The sequence below is a fragment of the Pseudophryne corroboree genome, chromosome 6 (genome assembly GCF_028390025.1).
Source record: "Pseudophryne corroboree isolate aPseCor3 chromosome 6, aPseCor3.hap2, whole genome shotgun sequence".
Classification (NCBI taxonomy): domain Eukaryota; kingdom Metazoa; phylum Chordata; class Amphibia; order Anura; family Myobatrachidae; genus Pseudophryne; species Pseudophryne corroboree.
In genome coordinates this window covers 466170333-466190965 of record NC_086449.1, presented here as the reverse complement: position 1 = coordinate 466190965, position 20633 = coordinate 466170333, and the positions used below count along the sequence as shown (strand labels likewise).

The following is a 20633-nucleotide window of genomic DNA, read 5'->3' as shown; positions in this document are numbered from 1 at the left end:
GTATCGGACGTTCTTGTAATATATCACAAAAAATATACGTTACGGTAAGAACTTACCATTGATAACAGTATTTCTCCTAATTCCACAGGTTCCACAGGATACAGTGGGATATGGTTGAGCGACAGCGGACCTTGCACCAATCGGTCAAAGCTTTTTGGCCTCCCAGCATGCAGCGGGCCCATCCATATATCCCCGCCTCCTGGCTCAGGCAAATCAGTTGTTTTCCAAAGCTTAAGGCAGGAGCATCATGTAGAGCCCTAATCAGGCGAGAAGAACACACATGCACACCCTTCCGTACAAGAGGGAAGAGGCGAGTAAAAGAATCCTCAAATCAGGTGCGTGAGGGTGGGATCCCTGTGGAACCTGTGGACTTAGGAGAAATACCGTTATGAATGGTAAGTTCTTACCATAACGTATATTTCTCCTGCAGGGTCCACAGGATATCCACAGGATGGGATGTCCCAAAGCAATTTAGTGGTGGGGATGCTCCTGATTAGACAGGAGAATCCTTCGCACAAATTCAGCGTCCTGAGAGGTAAAGGTATCTATGGCATAATGTCTAATGAATGTGTTAATGGAAGACCATGTGGCTGCCTTACATATCTGTTCTGCTGAAGCACCACGTTGTGTTGCCCATTAGGGACCTACCTTACGAGTAGAGTGAGCAGAGACATTATACGGAACCGGGAGATCAGCCTGAGAATATGCTTTTGTAATCGTCATCTGAAGCCATCTTGTCAGCATCTGCTTATCAGCAGGCCATCCTCTCTTGTGAAATCCATAGAGAAAAAAGAGAGAATCTGTCTTTCTGATAGCACTGGTATGATCTATACAGATCCTTAAGGTATGGACTACGTCCAACAATGCATCTCCCGCAGAGAGGTCCGGCCCCTGGAAAGCCGGGACTACATTTCTTTGTTAAGGTAGAATTTAGACACCACCTTAGGAAGATACTTAGATTTAGTTCTGAGAACTGCTCTATCTGGATAAAAAAAATCAGAAATGGAGGACGACATAACAATGCACCTAAGTCTGAAACTCTTCTAGCTGAAGCCATGGACAGTAGAAAGAGAACTTTAGCTGTCAGCCATTTAGAATCCACTCTTTTAAGTGGTTCAAATGGGGCAACTTGAAGGGCCTTTAGAACTAAACTTAGGTCCCAAGGCACTGTAGGAGGACCAAAAGGAGGTTGAATGTGCAGCATTCCCTGGACAGTTAGTGCTGACACCTGCACTCTCAAGGAAACCACCCTTAAACCTTTATCCATTCCTGCTTGAAGGAATGCTAGGATTCTGGAAACTCTGAAAGACCTGGGGTCAAGTTTCCATTCACTGCACCATTGAATATAGGTTTGCCATATTCTGTGATAAATGCGAGCTGAGGAGGGTTTCCTTGCTCTAAGCATTGTTTGAATTACCTGTTGTGAGAATCCTGTTGACTTCAGGATGGAGGTCTCAAGAGTCATGCCGTCAAAGACAGTCGATCCAGATGTCTGTGATGACAAGGCTCCTGAATCAGTAGATCTGGACGTTGAGGTAGTAGGAATGGAGCATCCATCGACATCCTCTGCAGATCTGTGTACCAATGTCTTCTGGGCCAAGCTGGAGATATTAGCATCACGCCACTTTTTCCTTGTTTTACCTTTCTCACCACCATGGCCTTCCTCATCTTCATATGCAGAACCAGAGTGTAATAAGTCTTCGCCCTCTGATGAATCCTCATCTGAAACATGTGTAGACTGTGAAGATGTTGTTTCATGTCTAAATGATTTACTTACCACTGGCTTTTCAGCTTGTTTCTGTTGAGAGGCTACTACTTCCCCTGCTGGAAATGATAAACCACAGGTGGAATGCTGCACATAAGGGTTAATAGTGTAACCTATTGCTGGTACAGAAGTTGGAATTATCCGCTCAGCTGTACTGGCAAACATGGGGGATCAACTTGCACCTGCGTCTGCCTTGAATTTTCAAGAGACCTTGGTGAAAGATTAAACAGTTTGCACACAACCCATCCTGAACCAGATTTTGAGAGGTTAACCCAGCTTTACATGACAAACATGATATGAGCGTCGGTGCTGCTGTAAGTGTATTTTCCTCACCTTTGCCGCTCTTAGACATGATAAATAATCAGACACTTTCACAGTGTAATACACAATTTGCAACTGTAATCACTTTAAATGTGTTAAAGTGACATACAATTCAACCCTACCTTGCTTAGCACCAGCATTGAGGATCGGAGTAAACAGAGAAAATGGACAGAATTTATAGCAAAGTCAGCAATGACACTAGCAATCAGTCACAGGTTATACATTAGTATAATAAGCAATATGAGCACATATTCAACTACAGATACAGTTCAAGTATTTAGGAGAAACATATTACTGCATTACTTTATAAAAAAGTTTTAACTGTATTCCGATGCATAGCGAAAGAGACCACAGTAATATTATCAAACCTATATGCATTATGCACTTATCTAACTATTCGTACCAAGGGTAGATAGAGACTTAGTGCTGTATAGTCTGTACTCAGGACAGTGGGATACAGGGAGACTTACCCGCTTCCAGGATCGATCAATAATTTTGCGAACACTGAGTGGATCCACACGCTATAAGTGTACACCGCTGCTCCATGAACCTATAGTGAACACAGACGCCCAAGTGAACACTGATGCACCAGTCACACAGCCGCCTATGCTGCGACTGGGTCCTTTAGTACACAGTGTCTTGATCGGAAGCGGGAATTCAGTTCATGACGGGAGACTCGGAGGAAACTGGTCATGAACCAAGGGGGAGGGGTGACCAGGGGAGCGTCTGACTCTCCACTGCTGACATCAACCCTAGGGATCGTGGCCTCATGCTACCCCTGGAGCCTATGATCCCTAAGGCCTAGCGCTGGTGCACTCTCGGTGGCAGCCGTGTCAGCGACTGTTTGGTAGTCTCCCCCCAAACAGTGCGGCTGTGTCTCCCCCTCTAAGCGGAACTGGTGCCTTACCTTCCCCCCGTGCTCCGGCCACAGCCTAGTAACGTCTGCTGGACCTGCTAGTTTTATCCGACACAGACGCCCGCAGAAAGAGCACTGTACTCGTGGGTTAGCGGTGTCGCGACTCGGCGGGGAGTTGTTGGAGCGACTCTTTCTATGGTACATATAAGACGCTGTTTAGAAAGATCACTCAGAAAAATAGTAAGACTACAAAAATAAAATAAAAAAGCTTATGGCTGCTAAAAACCAGTAGCCCTTAGACCATGGTGTGGCTCCTGCCGCACCAAACAAAAAACTGATTTGCCTGAGCCAGGAGACGGGGATATATGGACAGGCCCGCTGCATGCTGGGAGGCCAGAAAGCTTTGACAGATTGGAGCAAGATCCGCTGTCACTCAACCATATCCCAATGTATCCTGTGGATACCCTGTGGACCCTGCAGGAGAAATAAAACACTTTTCTTTTAGTGTAAACGATTGCTCCACTTATAGCCATGCTAATAATTATTGCTGGCATTCAAGCCTTTCTGGCATATACAGATGTGTCCTCTTACATCCTTGCTCTGTGCGCTACAAGTTGTGTTACACATAATGCGCGAGTGCTGTGTGACTCGGTAGCGCCGAGGGTCTTTTTTGCAAGTTTTTTTCTGGGAAGATGCATCTTAGACGCAATGTAATGCAATAGGGTGAATAAGCAGCTTCTGTTCATTAAAATGATATGCGGCATGCCTATATTTTGTGTGCGACTGCGATTGTATTTGCATATAAAATGTTATGCTTCAGTGAATTCCTGGAAAACACTATAACGTTGCATTTCGGATCAGCAGAAGCTGCTTGTGCATCCTATTGCATTACATTGATTCTAAGATGCATTTTCGCATTAAAAAAATCACATAAAAAAATTACTCTTGGCACTGCCGAGTCCTGCCACTTCATGGCGTGACTTGAAGGGTTGTTTAGCGTAACTGCAGCAAGGATGTATCTGTATGCACACAATGAACATGTTGATACTAGCTGCTGAATGATTGTACAAGTCACAAGTGTAATAGTCCTCATCATAAACAAGATCAGAGTCTTTGAACTATAAGTTATTAGAAGCAGTATATTATAGTTACTTACGGTCAGTCCTGAGGAAGTTATTAAGCAGCTGGAAAAGGGGAAAGCTGTCCCAGGAATCTTCTGGCTGTGTCTGTAGTGCAGAGTTCATATCAACAGAAAAGAGGGCCCAAAATATTTCAGCATGTTCCGCGGTCAGGTCCGGCCACCAGGAAAAGGCCTATGATCAAGCAAATCAAGTTAAAGATTTAAGAGTTTTCAAAGGACCTATTAAAAGGTTTGCCTACGTTTAGAATAATGTATTCAATAAGTAGTGATGGAATTTTTAAGATTATATGAAACTGTTAAAGAGGGTAGTCATAAAAAATCTCATATATATTTCGGATGTGGTCTAGAAGATCTCCATTGTCTAGGTAGACACTAATTGTGCAATTCAATATCACATTTGTGGTCATAAATTATACTGGGTTGTGGGTGCATTCAGTGTACCGCACATGCTAAGAATCCTCCAACCCCACCACCATAACCCAATAATCATGTGCATAAACCAGTGCATTGCGAAGCACAGGGTGTCACACATCACCTGTATTCGCAGCACAGCAACTGCAAATCAGTAAAATATAGGGGAGGCACAGGGAGTGTGTTCTCTTTCATACAATTTATCTTGTTGCATTGAGGATGCACAGGTGATTGGTGTTCATCCACTGCAATCATTGTATAGACACTGGCAGACAGATGGGAAGGAGAGCAGGTTCAGGATGGAGACTAAAAAACAAAGGGGCACGTCTTTATAGATGACCAAGCATGTGCAATTACAGGATTCAACGCATGCACGTTGCTTTATTGTCCAAAGCACATTCAGACATGGGGTACTTTCTTCTTCCTTCATACTCTTCACGTGAGGAGAAACAGATATCTGCAGTTACAGGTAACGACACTGGCGATGAAGAAAACACCCGACAGCACGTGCCATTGAGTAATAAGCTGGGCCTATGGCAGTGCTCATAATGTAGCTGGCAGTTAGTGTTTGCAGAGATGACACAGAGAAATCCCTTTGTTATACTATACTATACTATATATATATATATATATATAGAAGAGATATGTACAGGGCTTCCCCCGCCCCCCTTAGTACATGTACCCCAAAGTGAGAACCCAACTTGTGTGGTGCATGATAACGTTATACTTTCACCCCATGGGAAAATCCCTTTTCTATTGCTTAATCTTTGAAAAACTTGCTATAGGAAATATGTATGAAAGCATTTTAATTTAATATCTATTGCTGTGTGTAGTTATAGTACACGTCACAATTCCTTAACCTTTTTTTCCTTAAACCTCTTTCAAATGATGACCATTAATTATGAATGGTATCTGCCACAACATGTATTGATGTGTATAAATGTAATGTTTAATTGTGGAACTAAAGGTGGGTACACACCAGTAGATATATCTGCAGATCAATTGATCTGCAGATATATCTATGTACGGATCGGGCAGTGTGCTGTGCATACACACTGCCCGATCCGTCGGGGGACTGACGTCATGAACTGGGCGGGCGGGCGCCCGCCCAGTTCCCCTGTCAATCACCGCCGGCCGCCGCAGCATGTGTACGGGCGGTCGGACGACCGCCTCGTACACACACAGCAACGCGCCAATATATCGTTAGATATATTGGCCGTCGGCTGTGCTGCGCAGCCGGCGCGATACGTCTGTGAACGACGGAGTTCACAGACGTATTGCCCGTACACACTGGCCGACGCTCCCGCGATATATCGGCAGTTCAAGAGAACGGCCGATATATCGACCAGTGTGTACGGGACTTAACAGATCTACAGAATGTAGCAGGTTCCCTATATTTCCCTGCTTCTCCAGTGCAATAAATTATTTTCTAGCTGGAATTAAAAGCACTTATTTTATTAAAAAATATCCCTATGTACCCAGAATAACAGAATATATGAGAATAGCTTTCGGTGATTGCTCAACTGGACAAGACACAAACAAATAAATATGGGGTATCTTTTATGGACTTAACAAATGCCAGGTTATCTTGGTACCCCAGTGTTCTAATCCAGTTATCTGAACCCTATGTAAGGGAGGTACTAAAAGTATTCACTGACTCATCAGGTCATCCCTCAGTTAAAATTAAATTAGAACCAAAGTTCAAAAACAAATCTTATTCCTGCCGTACCCAAATCACCTGCCCGGCTAGACAAGAATAGGTTACTTGTATTTCTCGATCCTCCACATATTTGTAGGTAGCTCCTAATTATAAAATGGTGCAGACGCAGTATGACTTTCAGTTTTCACTTCGTATACAGTCAGTGCAAACTGTCTATACATCAGATGATCTTGCTACTAGGTTCTGAAACTGGTACCAACTCTGTTGCTGTCATGCCCCTTACACTCACATCAAGACAAAACACAGTCCTGCTGCTCGGCCCAGCCCAGAATTAAATTATTGCTGTTCAGTCTTCTCACATATCTGAGAGGGCAGCTTAAGAAAATAAACTCTGAGAATTAAAAGTATAACTAGCTACAATTTCACTGTACAATATAGACTATTGTTTACGTTCAGTTTGAGTTTTGCACGCACATAGTATGTACTAAATTCTTCCTTTTGAGGGCTGAATGTGCTCATCACCTATACATACAGTATTATCTTGGGATTTTACAATGTTATTGTCTTTCAGTAACACGGAAGCAAGAACCCATCCTAATACATTTTTATCACCATTCTCTTAGTAGGACCCTCCTGACGCTGAACTCAATCTTCCTGGACTAATACTGTTGTAATAATTGTTTTTGTGTTTCACTTATTTATACGTTTTTTAAGGAAAATATGGAATACGTGTAAAATCCTAAGGGAGGATCTTTGTTATGACTTATAACGTCTCATCATATTTCACTGTGCCGTACAATAAGGTAAGTTGTTACTCAAACAAGTCACAAACAATGGACATATACTGAAACCTAATACAGAAGTCTCTGGCATATACGATTTCAAAGTAAAAGAGGAAAAAAATATAACGTATGAAGGTATCAGGAAAATATTTCTGGAGTTCACATGGAAAAATGTACATATTCAAGTCTACAGCAAATATCATGAACAAAAAAATAAAACAATATGGTTAGCAGGTGGTTTAAAATATATGTATTATGTGCTTAAGTATGGTGAGGCCATATAGTACACTGTGAGAACACCTACATCACATACATTTAAGAAATCTACAGAAATAGATGGGTTCATGATGACATCCAATTGTATAGCGCAATGGAATATTCTGGTGCTATATAAACAACTTAATAAATAAATAAGTCCAAGGTGGTGTATACCGAACAATTGCCTATGTAGTGAGTCCTCAAGATGTGCTACTACAGTACCACCTTACTACAGTATCACCTCAGAACCTGCCTACACTGCTATCTACACTGTAACAGGGCAGCCCATACGTGTTGCTCAATCATAGATAAGTGGCAGGGAAATATCCTGGCTGCAAACACAACCATTGAGGAATGCTGGCTGTCAGCAAAAGCCCATAAATGCAAGAAGTAGGCAGGGAATGTTTGTTTCAACCTCACTGAAGATGATGCTACGTATGGTGTATACCACAATCAAGAAATGGGCTTTATAAATCAAGGACAGAAAACAGAAAATGTGGGTTCTGTAAAATGGGTTTATTAATTTAAGAATTTTTTTGGGGGGTAATAAAAATGGAAAACGTTATTTCCCCCCAGTAGGACTCAAAGTACAGATGTAGCCATGCTCATCAATCCTGCATACGTGTCGCGCCTAGGCATGGGTGCAACTTGGTGTGCAGAGCCTCGTCTTGTACGCTTTCCATGTATTCCTATTGGTGTGTGCATACTTAGATGCACGCTCCAGGCCCAGTCAAGGGCACACTGGCCGCCAGTGTCGGACTGGGGCATGAAGGGCTCACCGGGGAGATGCTGTTGTAGTGGCCCATTCTAAAGGGAGAGTGTGGCCAGGCTTCACTGGGGCGTGGCCAGCCACCACAGAGGTTTGGCTAACCATTACAGAGTACATGTACTGTGCCCCTTGGTAAATATATATAATAAACCATATTCTTGTGAAGTATAATGTAACATAAGTATAATGCATAATTCAAGTGCACCTGGATAAAGTCTGGAACCTGATCCCTAGAGGAGCAGGAGGGCCCACAGGCAGTGGGGCCCACCGCTGGTTTCCCCTGTTCCCCTGTGGGCCAGTCCAACCCTGCTTGCCGCTCCTGAACTGTAAGCCAAGCGGCAGGCCGAATGAGTGTGGCTACATCTGTACCTTTCATTTAAAAAATTAAACACATACAAAGGTCTGTTTTTGAAGGAATGTGCAAGGTAGCAAGTTCCAAAGAGTATTAGCAGCAAAGCTAAATACTTGGGCCCCAAATGAATCATGGGAGAATCTAGGCTGTTAGTAGTCCATTATCTGTGGGTTGAAGTAAAAGAAATCATAAGCTGATTTTAGTAGCCAGGACCTTGGTTACAGTATGTTGGACTTACATTTTCAATAAGTAAATATTAAAACAGATTGGAAATTGTTCAAGCAGCAAGTGAAGGGAATGGAGAGCATGTTGGGTACGAAGTCCCGACAGTCAGAAGACCAACAGCGGAATACCAACGGTTAGAATTCTGACACATCCCAGTAAGTATTTTCACTTGAATAATGAAAAATTAAGCATTCACATATTTTATGCCACAGAATCTTATGCCTGGCTGTACAGAGTTGCTGCTTAATCTATGGTTAATATAATTAGGACATTATGTGTTTCTTGATATAATAGTTTTTGAATAAAATAAAAATTAAATTTTAATCTTCATACCTACTGTAAATGCTCTGACCATTTCTACAGATTAACTGAAGCAGATTACATCATTATTTTTAATTACGTTACACAAGATACCAACTGGAAAAAGCCAAATCAGAATGGAATACCAAATTAAATCTACTGCAAATCATTTAAAGCTAGTAAATCACTAATGAGAGGGCTAATCTTAGTAAAATAAATGTATTGCTAAGAAGTTAAGCAGATTGTATTCAAGACTTCATAAGGTTAACCCACATACTAAGTTTGTTCTGCTTATTACAAATGGATCACATAAATGTACCTTATTTTCAATGCTTAACATCCTCTGCAATACTCTGCAGATCCCTGCCCAGGTTGCCTATTCATTCCAGAATTCAATTCCAGTTTCTCAAGCCTTCAACAACTCTTCCTCTTCGTACGCCTATTACCTCATCACTAAATACACTTCCACTGCAAACTACCTGTGGTCTATTCTCTAACCACTTCATTGGTCTCCTGTGCTGCCTCCCCACTAACTGATCACACTACTCCACTTGACCAGGCTCTCCCCCAAACAACAATCCTTCTCTCAAAACCCATCTCATCTTGATAGCCCATTCTAACGCCACCTGATATAACCCCTCTACATGTTCTACAAGATACAGTCCCACTACCACTCTGTATCCCAGTAGCTCCTAATATCTCCCTCCACATTGTCTTCTGCCTCTAGACCAGACATTACCAACCAAGGTCCTCAAGCAACACTACCAGTCAAGGATTCAGTGCCTCATTTATTCTTATTTAGCCTGGATATCCCTAAAGCATGCACTATTAGTGTGCCCTGAGGACTGAGGCTGGGAAGGCCTCCTCTAGACTGTTAGACCCCCTCTGTGCCACATAAGCACTTCCTCTGTCAAACTTGTATGATTTTTTTATTTTCTTCGTATGACTAATTATATTTAAACAATGTGATACACTGGTATTCAACATGTAACACGGGAGATATAAACAACAACAAAAGTTTAATAGAGAAGGTGTTTAAAACATACCTCTTTTCCCTACATAAATCCAATAATAAAAATGTTGCGAAATAAAAAAGAAATATGAAAAATTAGATAAATCAAGAATTCGAAGAGATGATACAAATACACAATTAGCTGACTCTGCTTATGCAAATGTACAGATAAAGCAGTGCTTAGAAATTGAAGTACATGCACTAAATTGTACTAGTTGTGTGGGCAACTAGTTTTAGAAAATGTGAATGATGCACTGTGACAGGCTTGTCAGTGGCAAAGTGTCACCATCTGTTTACCCAACTTAAATAGGGAGAGTGTACATTCACAAGCGTCAGCATACTTAATATTGTACACGTACATAATCTCGCTCATCATTTTACTTTATTAGATCACCAATAACAAGCATGAACAAGTGAAACTGTCCTAATTCTAAAACTAATGGCAAACTTTTACTATATTACATTTTCCAACCAGCCATAAAAAAAAATATATTTATAGTGATATTTCTTGAGGAGAAAATTTCCTCTTGGGAACCATTTTCATAATTTAGAGACAGATGTTTCATCTGTATAAAACAAAATTTCAAGAACATGTTCACACATGGCAGATGCAAGGTAAAAAAAACTCATTTATGTCATGCAAGTTGAACCAGATGTTTTAAAGTAACTAATTTGATTCAAATAAAATGCATTCATCATATTCAATAACAAATAAGATTTTAAAGGCAATTTCCAGAATCAACTTGGTTTCATATTAAAACTGATGAAAGCTAACATTTAGGGGCATATTTCTTTAACAAATTTTGTGGTAAATACCCCCAAAAAGAGTGTTTTTGATTTATGCCCACAACATGTAAGCATCTCCTGGATGAATTCTGGGGTTTCCACAGCACAGATATCCGCTGTAGTTCCCCATTTTCCTATTGCAATAACAGCCCCGACAGATTTCTATGGGGCTGCTACATTGTGAGATATACCAAGACTCAAGGGGATCGGTATGAAATACCTCCAATCAAAATCCCGACGTTCAAAATCCCGACACCAATTGACCGATGGTCAAAATCCCGACAAGGTCAAAATCCCGACATGGACAAAATACCGACATGTAAAATGCTGACATGTCAAAATACCGACATGCATTTTTTTGTTGTTTTTTTGTGTGTATGTCGACATAAGTCAACATGGACGCAATATAAAGTGTACCGCGTCCCCTCGCATGGCTTGCGCTTCGGGAACGGTGTCTCGCTACGCTCGGCACACTATTATATTCCCCCTCCAGGGCCACTGGGATGGTGAAGTATGAACAAGTCGGTTTCAATGAAAAAAATCATGAAAAACTCATGTCGGTATTTTGACCTGTCAGCATTTTACATGTCGGTATTTTGACCTTGTCGGTATTTTAAATGTCGGTATTTTGTCTATGTCGGGATTTTGACCTTGTCGGGATTTTGACCATCGGTCAATTGGTGTCGGGATTTTGAACGTCGGGATTTTGATTGGAGGTAAACTGACTGCATCCCGACTCGAGCATTCTGGAGATTGGCTCCTTATCCTATAGGTTACATGTCTCACAATTTACCAGGAGATGGATCTGTAGGATCCTTTACCGGGAATGGCAAATCATAAATACGAAATCTGATGACCAAGCATGTGCATTTGTGCATTAGGGGTCCTACAGCACAAAACAAATTGATTGCATCAGCGATCACTTTACTTTACACATTGCAGAAACAGTCTCCTATTCTTGTCATTGGATGTGTTTCTTGATACACCCGATAGTAACATAATATCTTATTGCCGCGAATAGAGATAAGAAATTATAATTATTTGAAACCTGATAATAAATATTTAACAATAAATGGAGTTACTTTGTGTTACCTCAGAGTGATGCTCCTCATTTTGCTGTAGCACTTCAATACACAGTTCGGCAAGGTGAAGAACATCTTGTAATTTTTTTGAAGGATCTTCTTGATTCATAGACTCTGAATGGTAAAATGACAAATACACTTAAAAGTCAGTGATACAAAATTGCAGAAAATGGCCTTAATGTCTATCAGAACATTCCTAAAACTAATGAAATTATTATTTTTGAGAGTTGTAATGAGTGGCAGTCAAACCTTCATTCATGTGTGGCTAGCATGGACGGTGTAATGGTTAACATTACTGCCTCACAGCACAGAGGTCAAAGCTTCGATTCCCACCATGGCTCTAACTGTATGGAGTTTGTATATTCTCCCTGTACTTGCATGGGTTTCCTCCGGGTGCTCCGGTTTCCTCTCACAATCCATACATTTTTTTTAGTGGAAGGTTATAGGCAAACGCAGGGGGGGTTTCCGGTTGCCCGGAAACCCCCCTCATGGCAAGTGACTCAAATTATGAAAACAATAGCAATGGTATTTAATACGATAACTAGAGCTACCACCACATAATGCAGTTTAAGGGACAGAGCAGAGCTGCTGCACATGCCCAGTGGTAGCATCTTCTTCTACCAAGTTTGCTGTGTGAATCCTCAATCAGTACACTGGACAAGAGAGTAGCTACCAGGAAGAAAAGACAGGAGCCTTACCATGAGGTGGGGGAATGTGTGCTTAAAAGTGCAGGACTGGTTCTATTATGTTTGTGTATTTATTTATTTATTTATTATGGTATGTTTAATCTTTTTCCTGACCACTTATTTATATTTTCTCTGACGTCCTAGTGGATGCTGGGAACTCCGTAAGGACCATGGGGAATAGACGGCTCCGCAGGAGACTGGGCACATCTAAAGAAAGAATTAGGACTATCTGGTGTGCACTGGCTCCTCCCCCTATGACCCTCCTCCAAGCCTCAGTTAGATTTCTGTGCCCGCCTGAGCTGGATGCACACTAGGGGCTCTCCTGAGCTCCTAGAAAGAAAGTATAATTTAGGTTTTTTATTTTACAGTGAGACCTGCTGGCAACAGGCTCACTGCACCGAGGGACTAAGGGGAGAAGAAGCGAACCTACCTAAGTGGTGGTAGCTTGGGCTTCTTAGGCTACTGGACACCATTAGCTCCAGAGGGATCGCACACAGGACCCTACCTTGTCATCCGTTCCCGGAGCCGCGCCGCCGTCCCCCTTACAGAGCCAGAAGCAAGAAGGTCCGGAAAATCGGCGGCTGAAGACTTCTGTCTTCTCCAAGGTAGCGCACAGCACTGCAGCTGTGCGCCATTGCTCCTCATGCACACCACACACTGCGGTCACTGATGGGTGCAGGGCGCTGGGGGGGGGGCGCCCTGAGCAGCAATAAATAACACCTTGGCTGGCAAACTGACACCATATATAGCCCCAGAGGCTATATAGGTGTATATTAACCCCTGCCAGAAATCTTAAAATTGCGGGAGAAAGGCCGCCGAAAAAGGGGCAGAGCCATCTCCCTCAGCACACTGGCGCCATTTTCCCTCACAGCTCCGCTGGAAGGATCGCTCCCTGGCTCTCCCCTGCAGTCCTGCACTACAGAAAGGGTAAAAAAGAGAGGTGGGGGGGGGGCACAAATTTAGGCGCAGTATAATATATATGCAGCTATAAGGGGAAAACACACTTTATAGGTGATATCCCTGTGGTATATAGCGCTCTGGTGTGTGCTGGCATACTCTCCCTCTGTCTCCCCAAAGGGCTTTGTGGGGTCCTGTCCTCTGTCAGAGCATTCCCTGTGTGTGTGCTGTGTGTCGGTACCGCTGTGTCGACATGTATGATGAGGAAAATGATGTGGAGGCAGAGCAAATGCCTGTAAGTGTGTTGTCACCCCCTGAAGGGTCGACACCTGTGTGGATGGACTTATGGAAGGAATTACGTGACAGTGTCAGCTCCTTACATAAAAGGTTTGACGACATAGGACAGCCGGCTACTCAGCTTGTGACTGTTCCAGCGTCTCAAATGTCATCAGGGGCTTTAAAACGCCCGCTACCTCAGATGGCAGACCCAGATGTCGACACGGATACCGACTCCAGTGTCGACGACGATGAGACTAATGTACCCTCCAATAGGTCCGCCCGTTACATGATTGAGGCAATGAAAAATGTATTACACATTTCTGATAGTACCCCAGGTACCACAAAAAAGGGTATTATGTTCGGTGAGAAAAAACTCCCAGTAGTTATTCCTGCATCTGAGGAATTAAATGAGGTGTGTGCGGAAGCCTGGACTTCCCCCGATAAGAAATTGATAATTTCTAAACGGTTATTGGCAGCGTACCCTTTCCCGCCAGAGGATAGGTCACGTTGGGAAACATCCCCTAGGGTAGATAAAGCGCTTACACGTTTATCAAAACAGGTGGCACTACCGTCTCCGGATACGGCCGCCCTAAAGGATCCTGCCGATAGAAAGCAGGAAGCTACCCTAAAAGCTATATATACACACACGGGCATTATATTGCGACCAGGGATTGCATCAGCATGGATGTGCAGTGCTGCTGCTGCGTGGTCAGATTCCCTGTTGGATAATATTGATACCCTGGATAGGGACAATATTTTGCTGACAGTAGAGCATATAAAAGACGCTGTCTTATACATGCGTGATGCACAGAGGGATATTTACCGGCTGGCATCAAAAATAAGTGCAATGTCCATTGCCGCCAGAAGGGGGTTATGGACTCGGCAGTGGTCAGGTGATGCCGATTCAAAAAGGCACATGGAAGTTTTGCCTTATAAGGGGGTGGAACTGTTTGGGGATGGTCTTTCAGACCTCGTTTCCACAGCTACGGCTGGGAAATCAACATTTTTGCCACAAGCTACCCCACAGCAAAAGAAAGCACCGTATTATCAAGTACAGTCCTTTCGACCCCAAAAACACAAGAGGGCTCGAGGCGCGTCCTTTCTGCCGAGAGGCAAAGGTAGAGGGAAAAAGCTGCAGCATACAGCCAGTTCCCAAGAGCAAAAGTCCTCCCCCGCGTCCGGTAAGTCCACAGCATGACGCTGGGGCTTCACAGGCGGACCCGGGTACGGTGGGGGCCCGTCTCAGAAATTTCAGAACACAGTGGGCTCTCTCACAGGTGGATCCCTGGACCCTTCAAGTAGTATCTCAGGGGTACAGGCTGGAATTCGAGACGTCCCCCCCTTCCCCCGCCGTTTTCTAAAATCTGCCTTACCAGCAACTCCCTCTGCCAGGGAGGCAGTGTTGGTGGCTATCCAAAAACTGTATTCACAGCAAGTGATTGTCAAGGTACCCCTCCTTCAGCAAGGAAAGGGTTACTATTCCACAATGTTTGTGGTACCGAAACCGGACGGTTCGGTGAGACCCATCTTAAATTTAAAAGCCTTGAACACTTATATCAAAAGGTTCAAGTTCAAGATGGAATCGCTCAGGGCGGTTATTGCGAGCCTGGACGAGGGGGATTACATGGTCTCCCTGGACATCAAGGATGCGTACCTACATGTCCCCATTTACCCCCCTCACCAGGAGTACCTCAGATTTGTGGTACAGGACTGTCACTATCAGTTCCAGACGCTGCCGTTTGGGTTATCCACGGCACCGAGGGTCTTTACCAAGGTAATGGCCGAAATTATGATACTCCTTCGCAAGAAGGGAGTTTTAATTATCCCGTACTTGGACGATCTCCTGATAAAGGCGAGGTCCAAAGAACAGTTGGTAGTGGGGGTAGCACTTTCTCGGGAAGTGCTACAACAGCACGGCTGGATTCTCAATATTCCAAAGTCACAGCTGGTCCCGACGACACGTCTTCTGTTCCTGGGAATGATTCTGGACACAGACCAGAAAAAAGTGTTTCTTCCAGTGGAAAAAGCCGAGGAGTTGTCATCTCTAGTCAGAGACCTCCTAAAACCGGGACAGGTGTCGGTACATCAATGCACACGAGTCCTGGGAAAAATGGTAGCTTCGTACGAAGCAATTCCATTCGGAAGGTTCCACGCAAGGACTTTCCAGTGGGACCTGTTGGACAAATGGTCCGGGTTCCATCTCCAGATGCAACAGCGGATAACCCTGTCAGCAAGGACCAGGGTGTCGCTGCTGTGGTGGCTGCAGAGGGCTCATCTACTAGAGGGCCGCAGATTCGGAATACAGGACTGGGTCCTGGTGACCACGGATGCCAGCCTTCGGGGCTGGGGGGCAGTCACACAGGGAAGAAATTTCCAAGGACTGTGGTCAGATCAGGAGATTTCGCTTCACATAAATATTCTGGAGCTAAGGGCCATCTACAATGCCCTAAGCCAAGCAAGGCCCCTGCTTCAGAACCAGTCGGTACCGATCCAATCAGACAACATCACGGCGGTCGCCCATGTAAACAGACAGGGTGGCACAAGAAGCAGGAGGGCAATGGCAGAAGCCACAAGGATTCTCCGATGGGCGGAAAATCATGTGTTAGCACTGACAGCAGTGTTCATTCCGGGAGTGGACAACTGGGAAGCAGACTTCCTCAGCAGGCACGACCTCCACCCGGGAGAATGGGGACTTCATCCAGAAGTCTTCCAAATGCTGGTAAACCGGTGGGAAAGACCACAGGTGGACATGATGGCGTCCCGCCTCAACAAAAAGCTAAAAAGATATTGCGCCAGGTCAAGGGACCCTCAGGCGATCGCTGTGGGCGCTCTAGTAACACCATGGGTGTACCAGTCGGTTTATGTGTTTCCTCCTCTGCCTCTCATTCCCAAGGTACTGAGAATAATACGAAGGCGAGGAGTGAAAACTATACTCGTGGTTCCGGATTGGCCAAGAAGAGCTTGGTACCCGGAACTTCAAGAGATGCTTTCAGAGGACCCTTGGCCTCTGCCGCTCAGACAGGACCTGCTGCAGCAGGGGCCCTGTCTGTTCCAAGACTTACCGCGGCTGCGTTTGACGGCATGGCAGTTGAACACTGGATCCTGAAGGAAAAGGGTATTCCGGAGGAAGTCATTCCTACCCTGATCAAGGATGTCACCGCAAACCATTATCACCGCATTTGGCGAAAATATGTTGCTTGGTGTGAGGCCAGGAAGGCCCCAACGGAGGAATTTCAACTGGGTCGATTCCTGCATTTCCTGCAAACAGGGGTGACGTTGGGCCTCAAATTGGGGTCCATTAAGGTCCAGATTTCGGCCCTGACGATTTTCTTCCAGAAAGAACTGGCTTCCCTGCCTGAAGTTCAGACTTTTGTCAAGGGAGTTCTGCATATTCAGCCTCCTTTTGTGCCCCCAGTGGCACCTTGGGATCTCAATGTGGTTTTGGAGTTCCTGAAATCACATTGGTTTGAACCACTTAAGACTGTGGATTTGAAATATCTCACGTGGAAAGTGGTCATGCTGTTGGCCCTGGCTTCGGCCAGGCGTGTGTCAGAATTGGCGGCTTTGTCCTATAAAAGCCCTTATCTGATTTTCCACATGGATAGGGCAGAATTGAGGACTCGTCCTCAGTTTCTCCCGAAGGTGGCATCAGCGTTTCACTTGAACCAGCCTATTGTGGTGCCTGCGGCTACTGGGAACTTGGAGGATTCCAAGTTACTGGACGTAGTCAGGGCCCTGAAAATTTATGTTTCCAGGACGGCTGGAGTCAGGAAAACTGACTCGCTGTTTATCCTGTATGCACCCAACAAACTGGGTGCTCCTGCTTCTAAGCAGACTATTGCGCGCTGGATTTGTAGCACTATTCAGCTGGCGCATTCTGCGGTAGGACTACCGCAGCCTAAATCTGTAAAAGCCCATTCCACAAGGAAGGTGGGCTCATCTTGGGCGGCTGCCCGAGGGGTCTTGGCTTTACAACTTTGCCGAGCTGCTACTTGGTCAGGGGCAAACACGTTTGCAAAATTCTACAAATTTGATACCCTGGCTGAGGAGGACCTGGAGTTCTCTCATTCGGTGTTGCAGAGTCGTCCGCACTCTCCCGCCCGTTTGGGAGCTTTGGTATAATCCCCATGGTCCTTACGGAGTTCCCAGCATCCACTAGGACGTCAGAGAAAATAAGAATTTACTCACCGGTAATTCTATTTCTCGCAGTACGTAGTGGATGCTGAGCGCCCATCCCAAGTGCGGATTGTCTGCAATACTTGTAAATAGTTATTGTTACACAAATCGGGTTATTATTGCGAGCCATCTGTTCAGAGGCTCCTTTTGTTATCATACTGTTAACCGGGGTTCCTATCACGAGTTATACGGTGTGATTGGTGTGGCTGGTATGAGTCTTACCCGGGATTCAAAATCCTTCCTTATTGTGTCAGCTCTTCCGGGCACAGTGTCCTAACTGAGGCTTGGAGGAGGGTCATAGGGGGAGGAGCCAGTGCACACCAGATAGTCCTAATTCTTTCTTTAGATGTGCCCAGTCTCCTGCGGAGCCATCTATTCCCCATGGTCCTTACGGAGTTCCCAGCATCCACTACGGACTACGAGAAATAGAATTACCGGTGAGTAAATTCTTATTATTTAAATGTGTGATACAGCCTATACTATAGACCATCTATAGTGTTAAATATTAATACTGTACTCCATACAGTATACATTAATGTCCAGGGTCTTTACTAGGTTCTTCTACCGCTCCCCCAGACTCCCACAATTGCTCCAACGTTCCGCAGAGTGGGAGATTGTGTACTGCATTTGGAAACCCCCCTCTAGAAATCCTGCGTTTGCCACTGAAGGTTAATTCGCTCCCAACAAAATTAAGCCTAGCGTGAATGTGTGTGCATGTACATGTGATAGGGAATATAGATTGTAAGCTCCACTGGGGCAGGGACTGATGTGAATGGCTAAACATTCTCTGTAACTGCTGTGAAATGTGTGTGGGCTATATAAATAACTGGTAATAAATAATGGTAATAATATGCATTAAATATAAAATAAAGTTATATTTTTGAAGAGCAGTAATCAACTTTTCTACTTAAATAGGTAATTGTTTCTACCTGAATGGGGCTACCTACCCAGTGGGGCTGATTCACACAGATCTTGCAGATTTCAGCACACTGTGAATGTGACAAACATATAACTTGGCATATGCGCATGCACAGTATCAGGTATCCGTACATAGACGTAGATTGTTAGTGCATAGTTATTGATATAGCCATCGATGGACCTCACTTTCCAAAACTATTCCATCTTGTTGGCATACCAGCCAACTTCTGTACTACATCGCAGCTAGCAGGCGGAGATGGGGCGTCTGTTTCAGCTCAATCTTTTGCACCTGGCACAAATGATTATAGCAGCTAACACAGTGGGAGGTATAGTCCTTCACATGTAGCTGCACAGATTTTTAGTAAAAAGTCAGATTCTTGCATTACCATACTGCAGTAAGCAGACATTCAATGCCAGACAGAAAAGCAGACGCAGATGCCTGTGACTAAGAATCAGCCCCAATGCGTGTATCACCCATACTGTATGTGGAGCTGTGCACATCTTAATTTGCTACTAGCTATCACCAGTGTGCACTAGCACCTTCATACTAGGTGCAAGACATGCTTATGTCCAGGTCTGCATAGCCCGCATTTGTGTAAACATGCCATTCCTGAATTGCTTATGTAAGAATGCACCATCATAACTCAGCTCCACATGATTGTCTGTAAGTGTAGACGGATTCCGGGATACCAGCAGCCGGCAACTTGAATGCCTCCCGTGTAGACATAATGGAAATATATAGAAGTATGCACTGCCCGTACTTGTGTCCAGTTCCTGACCATGCGCACTGCAAATTCATGCAAGAATTGTACGACACAAACAGGTGTATGCTGCAACATGCATCAGCTGCAAGGAAGTTACTGTACGTTGCTCATTTCATGTGTGTTCTATATCTGTTACCAAAGGCAAAACCTACCAAACATTGGGAAATTCTCACTTGTACAAACAACTTTTCTGTTGTTACTAAAAAGGCGACAGATACTGAATGCACTGCAGAATCATCGATTAGTCACTGAGTGTTATTTGCAAAAAGAAAGAAAAGGTTCAATAACCCATAACGCAGGTCAGCTAGGAACTAAAGCATGTGTGTGACTGGCAAATGTGGGGGATAGCATATTTCCACGTTTTTAAACAAGGCAATTCAGTGTTATACAGACAGGGCACCATGTAGCTGAAATCCCCACGTCTGCCACTTGCAGGGTATCCTATTAGCCCTAATCATTTTTCGGACAAAAAAAAACCAAGCAGCAGATATTGCGATTTTAGCAAGATGGCGAGTATTGGGCTATCTTATTACAGCCTGCTTTCTTTATTTTTTGGCACTTCTATTATTTAATTGCATCTATTTCAGCACTGGCATTGAATAAATCTGAGAAGAAAGAAATAACGGAGGGACAATAATATACAGTAAAAGTAATTCCCAATGCTCTGTAATACACAATATAGCGATAAAAAGGACAATAAAGACAGTATTTAAGGTTTAATTACAAGCACTATGTAACAGCTGTAGTATCTACAGCACACAGTATATTAGAAATGGTCAATTTTCTCCAAGGTCATTCAAAGAAAACCATAAATACTGTACAGTATGCACCTCATTCCTTTTCAGAACTCCACCTACTACCTGAATAACAATGGTTTACTTTAGTAACCAATTCAAGTTTGAATTCAAAGAATGCCTCTTTATTACCAAAGAAAGTCCAGGTTAATGGTAAACACATGGAGGGGAATAAAAAAAAAAAAAAGGATAGGACTAAAAAAAAAAAAAAAAAAAAAAAAAAAAGCAAAATTTTACAGCTACAATGATTTTTCGGTATTTATGTTCTCAATTATTGGAAAGAGAAGACACTGTTACATGTTGAATGTATTTATTGAGTTTATCATTGTTACAGGAGGATCCGTTTAATTTGCCGGATCCTGGCGGTCATGATACAGATGATGGAATCCCGACAGCCGG

At 43.8% G+C, this 20633-nt stretch overlaps 1 protein-coding gene across 9 annotated transcripts in view; it reads right to left on the bottom strand.

Annotated features, from left to right (window-relative positions):
- Positions 1 to 20633, bottom strand: part of CADPS2 (calcium dependent secretion activator 2) — a 919737-nt gene that overhangs the window by 288063 nt on the left and 611041 nt on the right. For all 9 annotated transcript variants that reach the window (XM_063927189.1, XM_063927182.1, XM_063927183.1 and 6 more), the window contains 2 exons: positions 11731 to 11834; positions 4099 to 4255 (listed from right to left, as the gene is read on the bottom strand). In XM_063927189.1, coding sequence (XP_063783259.1) covers positions 4099 to 4255; positions 11731 to 11834 — 261 coding nt within the window. The remainder of the gene's footprint in view (positions 1 to 4098; positions 4256 to 11730; positions 11835 to 20633) is intronic.